Source organism: Montipora foliosa, chromosome 2 (genome assembly GCF_036669935.1).
Source record: "Montipora foliosa isolate CH-2021 chromosome 2, ASM3666993v2, whole genome shotgun sequence".
In the NCBI taxonomy this organism is placed as follows: domain Eukaryota; kingdom Metazoa; phylum Cnidaria; class Anthozoa; order Scleractinia; family Acroporidae; genus Montipora; species Montipora foliosa.
In genome coordinates, this window is record NC_090870.1 from 60,609,608 (window position 1) to 60,627,107 (window position 17,500).

At 39.2% G+C, this 17,500-nt stretch overlaps 3 protein-coding genes across 5 annotated transcripts in view; 1 reads left to right on the forward strand and 2 right to left on the reverse strand.

Annotated features, from left to right (window-relative positions):
- LOC137984359 (glomulin-like) overlaps positions 1–12,993 on the reverse strand; it is a 32,128-nt gene extending 19,135 nt beyond the window's left edge. For both annotated transcript variants that reach the window (XM_068831536.1, XM_068831527.1), the window contains exons 1-5: positions 12,856–12,993; positions 11,210–11,317; positions 10,345–10,467; positions 4,899–5,004; positions 1,457–1,683 (exon numbers count right to left, since the gene is read on the reverse strand). In XM_068831536.1, the coding sequence (XP_068687637.1) occupies positions 1,457–1,683; positions 4,899–5,004; positions 10,345–10,467; positions 11,210–11,317; positions 12,856–12,960 (669 nt within the window). In that variant the 5' untranslated portion in view covers positions 12,961–12,993. The remainder of the gene's footprint in view (positions 1–1,456; positions 1,684–4,898; positions 5,005–10,344; positions 10,468–11,209; positions 11,318–12,855) is intronic.
- Positions 12,994–13,062: 69 nt separating this feature from the next.
- LOC137984445 (uncharacterized) lies at positions 13,063–14,629 on the forward strand. Its single transcript, XM_068831621.1, has one exon. The coding sequence runs from the start codon at positions 13,354–13,356 to the stop codon at positions 14,242–14,244; it is 891 nt and encodes a 296-aa protein (XP_068687722.1). The 5' UTR covers positions 13,063–13,353; the 3' UTR covers positions 14,245–14,629.
- A 1,046-nt stretch (positions 14,630–15,675) lies between these two features.
- The window catches only part of LOC137984369 (small RNA 2'-O-methyltransferase-like), a 13,624-nt gene continuing 11,799 nt past the window's right edge, over positions 15,676–17,500 (reverse strand). For both annotated transcript variants that reach the window (XM_068831557.1, XM_068831547.1), the window contains exon 7: positions 15,676–16,597. In XM_068831557.1, coding sequence (XP_068687658.1) covers positions 16,129–16,597 — 469 coding nt within the window. In that variant the 3' untranslated portion in view covers positions 15,676–16,128. The remainder of the gene's footprint in view (positions 16,598–17,500) is intronic.

Below are 17,500 nucleotides of genomic sequence, written 5' to 3' on the forward strand. Positions count from 1 at the left end.
GATTGTAAGCTGCATAACAAGAAGTCTCGCCAAAAACCCCAAAAAGAATTTTAAAATTAGCCCTGAAAGGCCCCAAGTGGAGGGGCGTTACTAAACACAGGAACGGAACGGAATATACTGGAATAAACCAGAATATGCCGGAATGAGGCGGAATAACACAGGAATGAAACGAAATGAACAAGAATGGTACCGGAATATACTGGAACGAGCTGGAATGACATCAGAATGATTTTCGGTTGTTTCAGTCAGCTTGTGTTGTGTCACGTGATTCCCTAAGGGAATTGCATTTGTTTTTGCCTTTTGTCACATTTGGAATACTTCAATCACGAGAAAATTTTGACAGGTATATCTGTCGCCAAATGAATAATTATTTGTTGTGGAAGTAATATTTTTTTCGTGAACAAATACAGTAGCAAGAGAAACAGAATGTTATTCCAATTGTTTTTGTCTATGGATCTCGGAAGAGGCTTTCACTGTGCGAGTCAGAAAACCCGTGAACATTTTTATTTCATTCTGACAGGTCAATGGTGTATTGACCAATCAAAATCAAGTTCAGCGAACCACAAACTAGTTACATGTACCGTTGCTGCTTGCCTGCTTCCCACAACCAACACGTGATGGAAGTATAGGGAAATAGATTCACGCAAACGGGCAGAAGACTTTTTTTTCTCTTCCCCATTGTTGGCAATAATGCCATCCAACCTGAATGCAGTGCATCCTTGTTTGAAGAAAGAAGTCAGAAACACAGAAAAAAGATCGATCGTTGATAATATATTTACATGAAGAATTGTGAGAACATATCGTGACTCGTTCCAAACCTTGTTACTTCAGAGTCCCCTTTAATGTAAACTGTTTTTTTTTCTGTCAGTCTCTCTGTTCTGCAACACTAATTCATTCACAGTCTAGAATGATAAAAAATAATTCTGGTCCATGCTAATCAGCTTAATTCTGGTGTCCTTCTGGTTTATTCTGCCTTGTACTGTCGTCATTCCGCCTTGCTTCGGTATATTCCGGTCTCTTCCGGTAATTCCGCTTTATTTGTGTCATTCCGCCTCATCCTGGTGTCATTCCGGCTTGTTTCGGTATATTCCGGTACCATTCTTGTTCATTCCGTCTCATTCCGGTGCCATTCCGCCTCATTCCGGCATATTCTGGTTTATTCCCGGTATCTTCCGTTCCGTTCCGTTCCTGTGTTTAGTAATGCCCCCAAGTGGAGTGGTGATCAAAACAATGTACTCCACTTTACTTCACTTCTTTGAGCATCAAACTGTATATCAGGTCATGACACAAACTACCATGCTGGAGGTGGTGCGTTCACACCCCAACCAAATAAACGCTCACTCCATACAAGGGAATAAAATAAGCATAAATAATTTCTGGGCCAAAAGAGTTTAATTGTTGGTTCAAGCAATTATTTTAAAACTGTTAATTCTCTCAAAGCTGACTGGCATACCACCTTTTTAAGACTGGATGTTTGGATGCTAACTTCTTGTAACAAAGGCCTGAGAAAGTCCTGCAAATGCTCCAAGACTGACTTCATCACAAGACTGGTCCTTTCTTCATCCTTGTCTGACTTGCTTGCAATCAATTCCTGTGGCAGCTGAACACTTGCTATATGCTGCACAATGCATGGCAACACCATGCTAACAATTTTAAACTTTTTCTCCTTTAACTTGTTGATTGCTGATGAAAAACATATAAAACATGATTAAAAGTTTGACCAACAAGCAACCCAAATGAACACCAAATGATGCTATCAAACCAGTTTAAAAAATGTAATGAAGAACTGTCATTTATTACAGAAGGATTGAATGATGTCCATTTTTAAGGGTTCAGGTCACAATACATGTATGTGTTGTAGTTTGGAATTTTTTTCAGGTCAAATTTTTTTAAACCCAGGTTAAAATTTTCCACCTAGTTCATAATATTTAAACTAAGTAATTTTTTTTTACCTAGGTTATTTATCAACTGTCTAAAAAGGGCTTTTATTTATGGGGTGTAGTTTAAAAAATTGGGGCCTGGTTTTTTGGGGGGGTCTAAAAAGAATAGTACACACAAAAAAAAAAGCAAGAAATTTGCCCTTCCCTCCTTCACAAGAGTCAAAACACAGGAATAGCATTGGATTACTCCAAACATATTACATTTTCGCGTGCTTGCAAAATGGCAATTAATCAGTAATTTCCCGATGTATTTAGAACAGATACACATAAATATTTATCAATAATATTTGCATGCACTTTTGCAATTATGTATGAAAACAAGAATAAACACAAATACAAATGAATAGTAGAATATATGTTTTATTAATCTACAGCAAACTCTGAGAATTAAAATGGCTGATTCCCCTTTGACAACTGTCACCGTTCATACATGACTATTCCATAGAACATCACTGGTATGTTGTGTCCCAAACCTAACCCTGAAAGCTAACCATTTGAAATTAGTGCTTAACCCTAATCACTAAACCCAGAGAAATTATATACCCTAGGTTAAAAAAATTTTAACCCCAAAATTTAGGTTAAAAAAATTATAACCTAGGTTAAAAAAAATTTAACCTATAATTTAGGTTCAAAAAATTATAACCTAGGTTAAAAAAATTTGACCTGAAAGTAAAATTTAACTGCAACATATGCATTTTGAATCATGGCTTTAGATGATTCATAAAGATCTTTGGCCAAAACAGTCATATGGAATTCCTTTCCCAATGAAATCAATGTTACATGAAAAACCAGACGATTCTGAACGGCCAACATATAAGGAAAAAGGAATGTACATGCATGTATACTAATAAACTCAACAAACATGGATCATTACTTTTTCCAAGTTATTTGCACAGTGTTAAAAATACAATACGTATAATTCCTTTTTGAATACCAACCCATGTAAAGCGTACATCGTTGAGTTTGTTGAGTTTAATATGTTATTGATGGTTTCTACTTTTTTGTGATATTCTATTGACCATTATTAGCAGGCCTTTGAATAAAAGCAAGGCTCGAGTTGACCTTGTTTTGATGCAAATTTCATTGTTTTTGTATAGGTAATCATACGGTTTCGAGTTCAATTTGGAATTAATTTGCACGAGTGAGTTTTTGAAAAAGCTGAAATTGCACGAGCCGCTTCGGCGAGTGCAATTTCAGCTTTTTCAAAAACTCACAAGTGCAAATTAATTCCAAATTGAACGAGAAAAACCGTATGATTACTTATTAATAATACAAACATGAAAAAATTCGCGTGGAAAAAGTGCCGGAAGATGTTTCTTGAAGCCCTTTTTTTCGCATTCGAGAAAAATTTTTTCAGAGTTTTTGTACAAAATTTTGGTCATTGCCGTTTACATGAGATCATTGGCCTACAACTTTCCCAATGTCTTTCTGCAAATCAAAATCCAGAATTACGATGTGTAATTTGCACTGGTGTTACACTTTTTGCACTGGTGTCACTTTTTGCACCGGTGTTACACTTTTTGCACTGGTGTTACACTTGAACTGCACTGCTCTCAGCCAATCAGAATCGAGTAATTTTTTCATGTGTATTATTACTTATGTAAATCACATTGTTGCAATGCTAACAAGTTTCTATTTACATAAGAAACGTAATGAGGTTTGTATGAAAACAAGGCCAACTCCAGCTTTTATTCAAAGGTCTTATATTAAATTGAGCACAGAGCTGTAAAAATAATGGTCTATTTCTAATGGGTTCTGTCTGACTTGAAAGACCTGATTTAACCAGGACCCTTAACGCATATATAGACGATTGCACGCACGTTTGACAATATATTCACAATGGTAGCCCCACGACAAGTCAGACGCAATGTACACCCCTAGTATCTTATGGGTAGAAACCTGCTCTATGGGCAAGCCATTGATGACTATTGGGGTTGTTGGAAAGGGCTTCAATGTACATGTACCTGAGGAAATCAATAAGCATATCATTCTTTACATTTAGGGCCATTTAACCGCATGCCACGTTCTGCTGAGAAAGTGCCGATTTCATTTGCTATTATTGGCAGCATGCTGAATGAATACCTCTGAATAATCTCAACTCTTGTTTATAGGTCATGTACATACTTTACTCTTACATGTAGATTCCAGTTGTACTAGTTACCTTATTCTGAGTAAACGCTTTAAACGGGGACATAGTTTTTTCACGCTGTTAGCTTAACCCTTTAAGCCCCGAGGGGTTCCCCATTGACGAGTAAAATCGTCTGGCGTTAGACAGAGTAAAATCTATAAGTGCCATTTGGCACTATCGGGGCTGAAAGGGTTAAACGAGGACATAGTTTTTTCACGCTGTTAGCTTAACCCTTTAAGCCCCGAGGGGTTCCCCATTGATGAGTAAAATCGTCTGGCGTTAGACAGAGTAAAATCTATACCGGTAAGTGCCATTTGGCACTATCGGGGCTGAAAAGGGTTAATAGAGCTTTTTGCACATATGGCGGCCATTTTGATTTCTATCATTTCAAATAGCTATTATGGGATGCCCAGGGGACAAATACAGATTAATTTGCCCCATGAGCATCCCATAATGTCTTTCGAAACAATAGAAATCAAAATGGCTGCCTTATCTACAAAAAGGTCTATTAGAGATGTTTGTTTTAAGATTTGTGTTGGAACAAATTTTGCGTTTAACTTAATTAAAGTTAATAATTGGGCACATTGTTTACAAAAATTTTGTGTTAATTTAATGTACTAATAATTTGTAAACCTAACTCTTGGAAATTCAAGTTAAGTTTTAAATTTTTCCTTCACGTTGTCAATGTGTATCACTAATTTCCTATAATAAGGTGCAGTGTACAATGTAATTGACAAGTCAGGAATTGTACTTCTTAAAACAGACCATAATGAATTATTATGAATATGTACATCATAAAGATTAACAACCAAAAGCTTTTTAATACCAACCTGTTTTGAGTGTATTCAACAAAACAATAAACTTCTCTAAATGTATGAGTGGCTCAGAATCAAGCTGCTCTAAAACTCCTATACAGACTTCCTTTGCACTACATCTCTGTCAAATAATAATCAAATCATCATCAAGATTATTAACATTGAAGTCACACTAAATCTATCAGAGTAAATGGCACCACCAGATCGCTTCTGTGGGAGGCGCGGTGGCCTCATGGTTAGTGCGCTCGACTCCGGATCGAGTGGTCCAGGTTCGGGGCCTGGCCGGGGACATTGTGTTGTGTTCTTGGGCAAGACACTTAACTCTCATGGTGCCTCTTGTGATATTATGAAGTAGTGATCAATACCGCTGACATAATATCGCAAACTCGTAGAGAAACGTTTCGGTGACGTTCTTGTAAGTTTACTTGAGTTTTTGCTAAGACTGTTTAGTTGAGTTTGCTCGTTTTGAAGCTAAGGACTAACACATGGTGTCAGAAGTTAGTGGATGACGCTGTTTGCCGACCGTATTTGTGAAATATTTGTATTGTGAAAACCTTGGTTCGTTGGTGTTCGCATAAATCGAAACCGCGTGGTGTAAAATGGCGGCCGGGCGTCTGTTAAACCCACCGGATCATCTGCAGCTTTCAAGTGGAAATGTATCTCAAAACTGGAAAAGATTTAAGCAAAAGTGGAATAACTATGAGCTAGCTATCGGAATAGCCAGAAAAGAAGATCCCATTCGAGTAGCAACTTTTCTCACTGTGATTGGCGACGAAGCCCTAGATGTTTACAATGCATTCACGTGGGACAGTGACGCAGACAAAGTCAAAATGGATAAAGTTCTAGAGCATTTTGAGCAGTACTGTGAGCCTCGCAAGAATACAATCTACGAGAGGTATTTATTCTTTTCGCGTGGACAGGAAAGTGGGGAGCCCATTGATAAATATGCCACTGTTCTACGAAACATGGCAGACTCTTGTGAATTTCAAGATTTGAAAGATTCGTTAATACGCGACCGCATCGTGTTTGGAATCGCTGATCACAACGTGAGAGAGTGTTTGTTGCGAGTCCCAGATTTGACGCTGAATAAAGCTCTAGAACTTGCACGAGCTGCCGAAGCAACCCAAAGCCAGTTGAAACAAATGCAAAACTTGCACGAGGTTAATGCAGTAGGGAAGAAGAAAGAAAACTTCTTCCGAAAGAAACAAGAAGAAAAGAAAAAATCAGCCAACGGCAGTGCTCAGCAGATCGACTGCAAATTTTGTGGCAGGAAACATGTACCAGACAGATCAAAGTGCCCTGCATATGGCCAACAGTGCAACAAGTGTGGAAAAAGAAACCATTTTGCTGCGAAAGGTACAGGAGGAAGGCAGTCCAGTCGTAATTTACATGCCAATCAGAATTTGAATTATGTGCAAGAAGATTCAGATGGGAGTCAATTTGAAGAGTATACTATTGATGTCATAACTTATTAAGTCAGTGCTGTGGGAGAAAAGAAACACCCAAAACAGTTGTTTACATCAGTCAAAGTAAACAATGCTAAAGATGTTACATTTCAGTTGGACTGTGGAGCAACTTGTAATTTGCTATCACTAAAAGAATTCTCAAGCATTATGGGGGATCCCAAAGATCTGTATTTGAGGAAAACATCTGCAACACTCAAGATGTACAATGGAACCACTATGACTCCACTTGGAAAGTGCACTCTCAAATGTGCCAAAGGTGAGATGAGTACAGATGCAGATTTTTTTATAACTAATGAGGATGTCAGGCCTATATTGGGTGCTGAGTTATGTCAGGAACTGAACTTAATCAAGGCTATGGCAAGTGACATTTCAGAGTCAGAAACTGTGAATGCAGTAAATGACAAGGTTCAAACTGCCCACATTGTTCTAACCAGAGATCAAATTTTGAAACAGTACAGTGATGTTTTTGAGGGATTAGGGTGCATGGATGGCCCATACCATATGGAACTCGATGAAACTGTAAAACCTGTTGTCCACCCCCCTAGGAAAGTCCCTGTAGCACTAAGAGACCGTTTGAAGGAAGAACTGGACAAATTAGTTAGAGAGAAAGTTATCACCCCCGTTACAGAACCTACAAATTGGGTGTCTAGTTTGGTTCTAGTAAACAAGCCAGAGAAGTTAAGAATTTGTATTGACCCACAAGATTTAAACAGAGCCCTGCTGAGAGCCCATTATCCTCTCCCCACCATTGAAGACGTGGCAACTAGGCTATGTAAGGCTAAAGTCTTCTCAGTTTTGGATGCAAAGAATGGATTCTGGCAAGTTCAGCTAGACAAACCGTCGTCACTCTTGACCACGTTTAATACACCTTTTGGCCGTTATCGCTGGCTTCGCTTATCATTTGGAATCAAATCAGCCCCAGAAGAGTACCAGCGAAGAATCCATGAAAGCCTACAAGGTCTGAAAGGTATAGAAGACATTGTAGATGACATACTCTGTGTTGGTGAGGGTGACACCTATGAAAACGCAGTTAAGGATCATGACAGAAACCTAATTTGACTCTTGGAGAGATGTCGTGAGAAGAATATCAAGTTGAATCCAAAGAAGTTACAGTTGAGAAAGCAAGAAGTGCCCTGCATCGGTCATGTACTGACCCCTGATGGCCTCAAGCCGGATCCAAGTAAGGTCAAGGCAATTGTAGAAATGCCTACACCTTCAGACAAGAAGGCCGTGCAAAGGGTGCTTGGAATGATTACGTATCTTGCGAAATTTCTGCCTAACCTGTCTGATGTGACGGAGCCGTTGAGACGTTTATTAGACAAAGATGTGCAATGGCACTGGAACGATACACATGAGAAAGCATGGAAGCAAGTGAAACAATTGATCACAAGAGAACCAGTGTTGAAGTATTTCGACCCCAGTAAAGAAGTAACCCTGCAATGCGATGCATCGGATTCTGGACTGGGTGCTGTCATACTGCAAGAGGGTCAGCCTATAGCATTCTCCTCAAGAGCGCTTACCAGTACTGAAAAATATTATGCTCAAATACAGAAAGAGCTGCTCAGCATAGTTCACGGGTGCACACGCTTTGACCAGTACGTTTATGGTAGGCCAATTACAGTACAGACGGATCACAAGCCGCTAGAGAGCATTTTCAAGAAATCTCTGCTTTTGGCCCCCAAAAGGCTCCAAAGAATGTTATTACAGCTCCAGAGGTATAGCTTGAATATAGTGTACAAGCCTGGAAAGGAACTATTCATTGCTGATACACTCAGTCGAGCATTCCTTCCCAATAAGCCGAGTACAGAAGAGTTGAAGTCGGAGGTTTTATCAGTCAAACAGGAAGAGCATCTAATCAAATCCATTGAAGAGATCAACATGGTCGAGTTTCTGCCAATCACAAGTCAACGCCTTGTTGATCTCAGAAGAAAAACTGATCTTGACGAAGGTCTTCAGCAGTTGAAACATATTATCAAGATTGGTTGGCCAGAAACAAAAGAAGAAGTCCCATCAGAAATCAGGAGATATTTTGACTTCAAAGAAGAGCTCAGCATCCAAGATGGTATCCTCTTCAAAGGAAATCGAGTAATAGTACCTGTAGCGCTAAGGCCCCACATGATCACGCAAGTACACTCAAGCCACCTTGGTATTGAAAGTTGTTTAAATAAAGCAAGAGATGTCCTGTTTTGGCCTGGCATGACCGCAGAGATCAGGGACTGTGTTTCTAAGTGCGAAACATGTAACACTTATCAGACAAACCAGCAGAAAGAACCACTCATACCTCATGATCCACCTAAACGTCCTTGGTCTCATGTTGCAACAGACCTTTTCAGTTTTGACAACAAGGAGTGGTTCATCATCGTTGACCACTGGTCAGATTACTTTGAACTGAACCAATTATCCAGTACCAACTCAAGCTCTGTTATCAAGTCTCTCAAGAATCAGTTCGCACGCCATGGCATACCTGATACTCTGTATTCTGACAACGGACCACAGTTTGCTTCCAGAGAATTCAAAGAATTTACATCCGCCTGGCATTTTGACCACCAAACGTCTTCACCACACTATCCACAATCAAATGGCAAGATTGAAAATGCTGTTAAGACAGCCAAGAAGTTACTAACCAAAGCAAAGGCAAGTGGACAAGATCCATACTTGGCCATTTTGGACTGGCGAAACACACCTTCACCCAGTATTGGATCATCACCAGTACAAAGATTATTTGGACGACGTACAAAGACACTGTTACCTACAGCAGGAACTTTGTTACAGCCAAAGATCGTGGAGTGAACTGAAGGCAAGCTCAAAGAAAGAAAGACGAAACAAGCACTGTTTTACAACAAAGGAACAAAAGAGCTTCCTGTGCTTCAACCCGGAGACACAGTGCGCATGAAACCGCTGCCATCAGACAAAGAAAAGCTGTGGAGAAAGGGATCTGTTGTCAAACAAGTGGCACCTCGCTCCTACGAGGTAGATCTTCAAGGAACTATGTTCAGGAGAAATAGAAGACACTTGGTAAAGACCAAGGAACCATCGCCACAGTTGGATTTGGAATCCCAAGAAAACCTGCCAGCTAGTAGTACCCCTTTACCTGTGGAAGGACCACCTGTGGTGCAAACAAGATCTGGTAGAATCATTCATAGACCAGGACGACTACGAGATTTTGTTTGAGGAACGTTGTTTAGGACTTTGAACTGTCATCGTCTGATTGAGTGCTTTATGGTGAATAACTTTTTTTATGAGAAGGGAGATGTGATATTATGAAGTAGTGATCAATACCGCTGACATAATATCGCAAACTCGTAGAGAAACGTTTCGGTGACGTTCTTGTAAGTTTACTTGAGTTTTCGCTAAGACTGTTTAGTTGAGTTTGCTCGTTTTGAAGCTAAGGACTAACACACTTCTCTCCACCCAGGTGTATAAATGGGTACCAGCGTAATGCTGGGGGTAACCCTGCGATGGACTAGCATCCCATGCAGGAGGGAGTATAAATACTCCTAGTCGCTTCATGCTACGGAAACCGGAGATAAGCGCCGGCCTGATGGGCCTTCCTAGGCTCGTAACAGAGACTTTACCTTTACCAGATCACTTCTATTAATTTTTTGAAACTGAATGTACATGTTTTTGGATGTCATTTCAAAAAGCACTCCATGCAAGTGGTTTAGTTGAGAAAAGTGCTTCATGCAGTTTGCAGAGAATTGTAATAGACTAAAGAGAAAATCAAAGACAAAACATAGGTTGTCCACAACTCAGAGTTTCATGCCTATGCGATCATTGATCATCACTTGTCTGTAACTCAGAAATGTGGACAATCAATGTTTGGTCTTTGATTTTATCTTTTAGTCTGTATAATTAATTTATATGGTTATGAGAGAAGTACTTTATAATTATACTGTGCGAACCGGAAATGGCAACACTAAATGAACTACAAATACAATGCACATGTACATGTACATTATATCAGCCCAAATACCACTTCTGTTTTATCCTCTGACCTCAGCAATAACCTTGAGAATCCTGTTGCATTCTTGAATCCGATCTACAGTTAATTGAGTATCATCATCAAATGCTTGACAAATAATTCCAATAAGTTCCCAACCAACAAACAGCAAAGCATCCTGTAATAAGTGAGACATTCAAGTTAAACTGAAAACTCTGCAAGGTTAGGGGAGAAGCAAGACAGAAACTAGTCCATGGAAGAAATAAAATACTTTTTTAAAAACAGCAAAATGAAGTTCGGTCTCTAACTTTAATTAATTAATGTTCTATTTCTTTCTTCTGCTTTCTGTCTCATCATCATTAATTTTTTTAAATGTGTATCAAGTAAAAAATTGTTGAAAATTTCAGCCAGAGAAACACCAGTCACGTTCTGTTGCACACAAGCCACCATGTTGTTACTGTGCTACATTCCTCACACCAGTCCCTCAAATCTCTCTACTGAGTCGCATTTTTTTCGCCCGCAATACGTATTTTATGAGAAACAGCAAGAAAACGTGGCGGCTTGCGACGTTATGGAGACCTATGGAGGTAGTTAACGGGAAAACTCCTTTCATTTTTATTTCAAAAACATCGGCAGGATAAAAAGTAAGACACTTGTTGGCAAACGGCTCTGAACTTAATAGTAGGTCGCCCACTGGCCACCAACTGTGAAATTCTGGTTGCCAGTACTCAATTTTTAGTTGCATTGGCGACCAGGAAGGCGCAATTTTAGATCCTGTACTGTAGATCAATGATCAAGGTTAATTAACAGCCATTGCATGCCACAGAGAATTACTCATTTGCGCAAAAATATTTTAAAGATACTTTCCCTGGTTAACACTCCTTAATAAAATCAATCTAAAAAAAAAGCATCCTACAAACCTCATAATCTGGGTGAGCCAAAGACTCAACAAGTTCTCTCCATTTCCCATTATCAATGCATTTCTTTGAAGCAACTAAGATAAGGTGGGAACTAGGCTCGTCTTTGCACTGAATTAAATAAGGAATTAAAATAATTGATTCATTAGAGAAACAACACAGAGTTGGAACTCTTTTACGCTCTTCAGATTCCAAGACTTTCTCTAGCTTTCCATGACCTAAAGTTTTGTTGTCAAGGAAGAAAATTGTCAAAACTGTCCTTATTTTAGGATATTTTCTGACATAATGTGCCGATCAACTCAAAACTTCAACACCCCCCTTTTTCCCCCGCGAAAAGCCCAGGCATTTGAAGTTTTGAAGATTAGATTGTTCAAATTCCCACCCCCTCTGGCCAAAATGGTGTTCAAATGCCGTACCCTATTGCCCTATCGTCGGATTTGTCTGTCATACCGACACTAAAGAACAATCGTCATCGGCTCCTCCTGTCCTTAATAAAGACATTTCGAAGGACTTTTCTTTAAGCCAATCGCACACAAATTCTATATCTCTTCCTTTAAACTCTTCAATCTCGTCCAAACACGTGCTTTATACATGTAGCTGTTAGCAACTTCGGTGCCCGAAAAAAAAATCATTTGAAACCTGACATTTCTGGTTCAATTTTCCCCACCCCATGCAGGCAAAGGTCAAATCCCCCACTCCCCGGGCACAGAAGATAGTCAAATGCCCGAGGTTTGCCAGTGGGGAGGGATGTTGAAGTTTCGATTTGATAGGCACATAACTCAGTTCAAATTTTAATAAATTGAATAAATCATTTTTTTAAAATAAATTAACAGCCTCTGTCAGCCAAACTTCCGATTGCTTGATAGAAACTCGTCTGTATTTCACTTGAGCGTTGCTTTGACAGCTGCAATAATTAATTATAGCCTACCATGCCATTTCATTTATAATTATAATTTCATTTCATTTCATTTTCATTTTCATTTTCATTTATTTATTCGCCATAAGGGGTACAAGAGAGAGAAGAAAAAAAAAAAGTCTTACTGTTTACAATCTCATGGCGAAGAAGCCCAAAAGAAGCCAGCAGGCTTATAGAGAATGGGCTCCCTCAGATAAATAAATAGAACAGAATTTTAATTTTATGAGGAAAAATGGCAGAGCTACTGTAAAAATCTTATGATAAATTAGATAGTCATATTGATCATAATTAGGTTAAAAAACAGAGAAAGAGAGGAAAAAAAAAAAAAAAGATATATATATATAAATATATTTTAATAAATATTTAAGATAAGAGGAATGCTTTCAGCTTACGGCAAAACGAAGCGGTACTTGTTGCATTACGAATTTCAGAACTCAGACTTTCAATAACCGACCATAAAATTCCATGACTTTCCAGGCCTGGAAATGAAATTCTTAAATTCCAAGACTTTCCAGGTTTTTCATGACCCGTATGAACCCTGACAACAGCAACAGCACTGAATACCGTGCCCCATTTGTTACACTGACTGTCAAGTAGACATTCCACCGACAGCGTGGCTGCGTCCATTGGAAAACGCGTCCACATTACAATAGACGTAGTTGTGAAATACAATCATATCAAAATATGTGACAGGGTATTCTGTGCTTAATCTCAGCACTCTCGAAAAACTTACAAAATTTGATAAACTCTTCTGCAGTTCTTCTTCTGCATCGTCTGCCATCTTGGTTTTGTCGATAAAGTCCTTTGTGTATGCTAACATATGGGGTACTCTTATCATACCACTGACCTACAATACTGCTGTAGCAAGAAAAGAAAACAAAACGGAAAGGTAGACCGCTGAGGACTCTGAACATTACATGCCACTTCATCGCAGAATAGATTTCTTGGCTGGATGTGCGGGGATCCTCGACGAAGCGATTACCCGGTCACCATTGAGTACTTAGAGAAAGAGGCCAAGGCGTGTCAAATTATATTACTTTAGCCACGTGAACTAACTTCCCACAATCCCCTGGTTAATATGTGTTCCACGTGTGGGTAGAATGGTATCGGCAAGAAAAGCCATTTGTTTAGCAAACACGAACTTCAAAGAAAGAACAAGGGTTTACAAGGTCACGACTAGAGATCACATTTTAATCGGACAAAACTACAATAATATCATTAATTTTTACCAATGTTTAACCTTGAAGAAGCTAGACCATTCGGTTTAATTTCGCCGAGAACAAAGATTACGTCATTAGCACAGCTTCGCAGAGGAGATCATGTCATGGAGGAAAGCCCGCTTGGTTATTGGCATCACTTCATCGTGGAGAAAGTGCGGCCGAAATTCGTTTTGGTTATTCACAAGACTGGAGACGGTGAAACTGGACTACGATCTCTGGGAGAAAGTAACCCGACTGGAAAGGCCGAGGTGGTTCGAACGCGATTTGTTCTGGAGCCAAATAAGGTTGTGTATCGGATTGAATATTTAGTGGACGCCTCAGATAGCGTGGATGGGCAGGTGAATTTTTCCCCGGATGAAGTGGTTCGACGGGCCAGAAAACGATTGGGAGAGCGCGATTATAACGCGTTTACTAGTAATTGTGAGCACTTCTGTAGAGATTGCAAAGTAGGGAAACCAGAAAGTTACCAGGTATATGACGTATTGTGGACTTTAGGAAGACTTCTGTTTGTCGCCCTTCAAGGTATCTTAGGGGGAATGTTATTCATTGTTGTTAGAACTACCGGATTTGTAGCTCAGACATCCCTGTTTCTAGCAGGACATGCCATAGGCATCTTTATTTGGCTCATACAAGATGCTGTGTGGATTGCATACGTTGTTATCAAGGCCGACCATGCTAAAAGCAAAGGTCATGTGACACCAGTGGATGCCGAAAAGATCAAAGCCAAACGAGTCACACCCATAGTGATAGGATTTGTGGGAGGGTTGGGTGGGGCAGTGTTTGGCTATCACCATATCCCAATAGCAGCTTTTGGAAGTGTTGTGGGGGCTATTGTTGGAAACTTTCTATGTCAGGTTTTAGGTCTCTTAATTGGCCGCTGGGTGTCAACTCTTCTGACGTAAAGCTCAGAAGAAAAGCTCTTCTGGGATTGACATGTGAAAACATATTGTATCAGCCTTGTTGAAGTATAACAAACTTTGAATGTTTACAAAATCAACTTTGTGATCAGTTGGTTGAAAATGCAAATTCACTTTAATAGGTTTGTTCGCTGTAAACAAAAAAATTAACAAACAAAGTTTAAGTAGAAAATTGCTTTATGTAAAGCAGGGCTCGAAATTGCGGCCAATACGGTCGCATTTGCGACTAAATTTTTCCCTTTGCGACTAAAATATCTGGAGAAGTCGCAAATTTGCGACTTGTTGTCACCTTCGTTCTTTCGAAACAAAAGGGTTAGCAGTTGCCACTTTGCTGCTACTTTTGCTAAAATAAACAAACAAATAAATAAATAAATGACAAAATTATTTTGTTTCTTGCTGTGAATTTTCTCTGAAGGTAGCATAATTGTATAGTAATTTAGCTACGATGTTACGTGCACAGCTCCATTCCTTCGATCATTTGCCATTTTCAGCAGTTTCTTTACACACAAGTACTGCGGGCTCATATTTTTCTGCTAAACCGCTGACAACACAATGCAGTGCGGCGATTTTGCGACTAAAATTTCATATCTTATCGCAAAATGCGACTGGATTTTTTCGTTAATTTCGAGCCCTGGAAAGTGAAACAAAATTAATGTTTTTCAATAAGGAAATAGCAGCAATTCTGAGAGTGAGACTTGAGCTTCGCTCTGTCTAATGCCAGGCCAGATGTTTTTACTTGTCAATTGGGTGTTCAGGGAAATAGCAGCAATCCTGAGAGTGAGACTTCACTCTGTCTAAATGCCAGACGGCGGCAAAAATATGGTTGAACCCATTCACACCTCAAACACCCAAGGATACTCCCCATCAACAGGTAAAATTGTCTGGCATTAGACAGAGTGAAATCTATTAAGTGTCACTGTCAGGGGTCAATGGGTTAACAACATGTACATGTACATGTCCACTCAAGAACTCTGTCCTCTTTAGGACGGTGCCTGCTATTGTTATTGCGCATACGTTCTGTGCATCTTGAGATAGTAACTCAAATCTTCTATGGGTGGTGCCTATTAATACAGGGATATTAATTTTTTGTGCAGTTCGAAAGTATGGCAAGAAAGCAGAACTTAGCAAGTGGTCTTTGTATCCAAAAAGAAAATTGGGAGTAACCATGCATTTGACAGACATAATTAAGCCATACATTGCCTTGTAATAATTTTTAAAGCTTTTTACAAAATTGTTGATTTAATTTTCTTTGCATGGTTACCCCCAATTTTCTTTTTGGATTTCAAGAACACTTGTCAAGATTTACGTATCCCATATGTTCAGTAAACTGTGCAAAAATACCTTTGAATTAGTGGGCACCGTCCTTGAACTGTTAAATTGTACTCGTCCATCGAGGCTGCTTCAGGGACGAATGGGTTGGATGGGGTAACAAAACGTTTTTATTACATTACTAAACTCTCGTAAAAGCAAACGTTAGTTAATTTTACAAGCTGTTAAAAACATTAAAATGCGCATCAGGTTTTTTGAACCAAACAGAATACAGGCTTTTTCTGTCTACAATTTAAAGAGAAATTTTAAACCTATCCTCTACAGGAACCATTTCATGAAGAAAAAAGGTATGTTACCCTTTGCATAGCCAAGAGTTTAGGAAACATCAAAACAGAAGAGGAATACACATTAATTTGTATTGTACAGTTGGACTGGTTCAGTGAAGAAACACAAAATGAAAGCTAATGCAGTAGCAAATAATCTGCTGCAAGTAATCTGGCCATACAAGAATCTGCTGTGTGACTATTTCAGTCCAACAGCAAGAGTACTCTCAAGGTCTTCTAAACATTGTCTTCTTTTAGTTTGATGTGACTTGCATCATCAGCTTCCAAGTGAAATCCAAAAAAGATCATCTGTAATACCATCATCACTATCATTGCTATGAGATGCATCACTTTCTTGTTTTACGACTTTGTTGTCCCAGTAATTTAAGTTGGAGTCAAATTCCTCGTCTATATTTTCTTCAGTTATTTCATCATCAAGTTCACTCCAGTCCTTGCCATTCCATAATTTAGCGCAGTTGTTCGAATCATTCCAGCATAATTCTTTTGTAAATGAAATTGCTGGGTTTATCCTGTTTACTTCACCGGCTCCACAGACACCACTGCTAATGTCATCATCCCAGTTTTCAGGCTTGTCCAACTCAGATTCTTTAGAATTCAAGGCATCATCACAGTCATCCCAATTTGTGTCATTTTCATCACTACTCCAACAGGGAGATGACTGTTGCCACAGAACACCAAGTCCATCCTCAGTAAGTTGGTATAATGAGGAATCCTGAAGAACGTCTCTGTGTGAATAATGTTGAAGATAAATATTATTCTGGTACACTGGCCAGTCCTATACTTAAAAGATGGGATAGCTAAGCAAAAATTTAATTTGTCTTAAACACAGCCAGCCATCAGCTATTCGTCAGCTTTGAAGTAATGATCCTACAATACTCTCCTTAACTACAGTTCCCAAAGTTCTAACAATCAGCTTCCATTGAATACACTTGACATCATTGTGAACAAGGAAGGCTTACGATTTCCCTATATTTTTTGGGTATTTTCCACCTTTCAGAAGGAAACAGACACCTTATCTTATCTCATTTTTATTGTCTTAACCCATTTCAAGACTCCCAGGGGTTCCCCATTGACAAGTAAAATCGTCTGTCATTACACAGAGTAAAATAGTAAGTCTGGCCGGTTTGGACGCCAAAGGCCATGCTGGAAGAACTGAACTAACTCAACATCTGTCAAAATCTCTTGTTCAAGTCATGATCACTAACCCAGCCCATAGAACTTAATGTACAAGCTGAGGAAGGGGGAAAGAAACGCTTTTAACAATTATTACTTAATAATAATAATAATAATAATAATAATAATAGTAACTTCCTCAGTTGCATGGGCGTCAGTACACCTGCGGAGCAAAAGTCACGCTTGTGGGCACTGCTAGCGTGTTCCAGGCTCTCAGATAGTGGAGGCGAGAAAGGAGAACAAGTGTTGAACAACCGCCATTTTTCATGTTTGGATCACTGTCTTTAACAGTCTAATTTCCATCAACTCCAATTTCGGCTGCAAAGAAGCCCTGGTTTCAAAGGTCGCATCTCCTCTTGCATATAAGCCGACATCGATGGGCAAAATAGTAATTGCCATATTTTCTTTCCTGAAATACTTCTTTTGCAAGTAGAGGGAATGATCAAGCTCTTGCG

Excerpts from the sequence above, each read along its gene's own strand:
- LOC137984445 (XM_068831621.1), top strand. The coding sequence starts at position 13,354 with ATGTTTAACCTTGAAGAAGCTAGACCATTCGGTTTAATTTCGCCGAGA.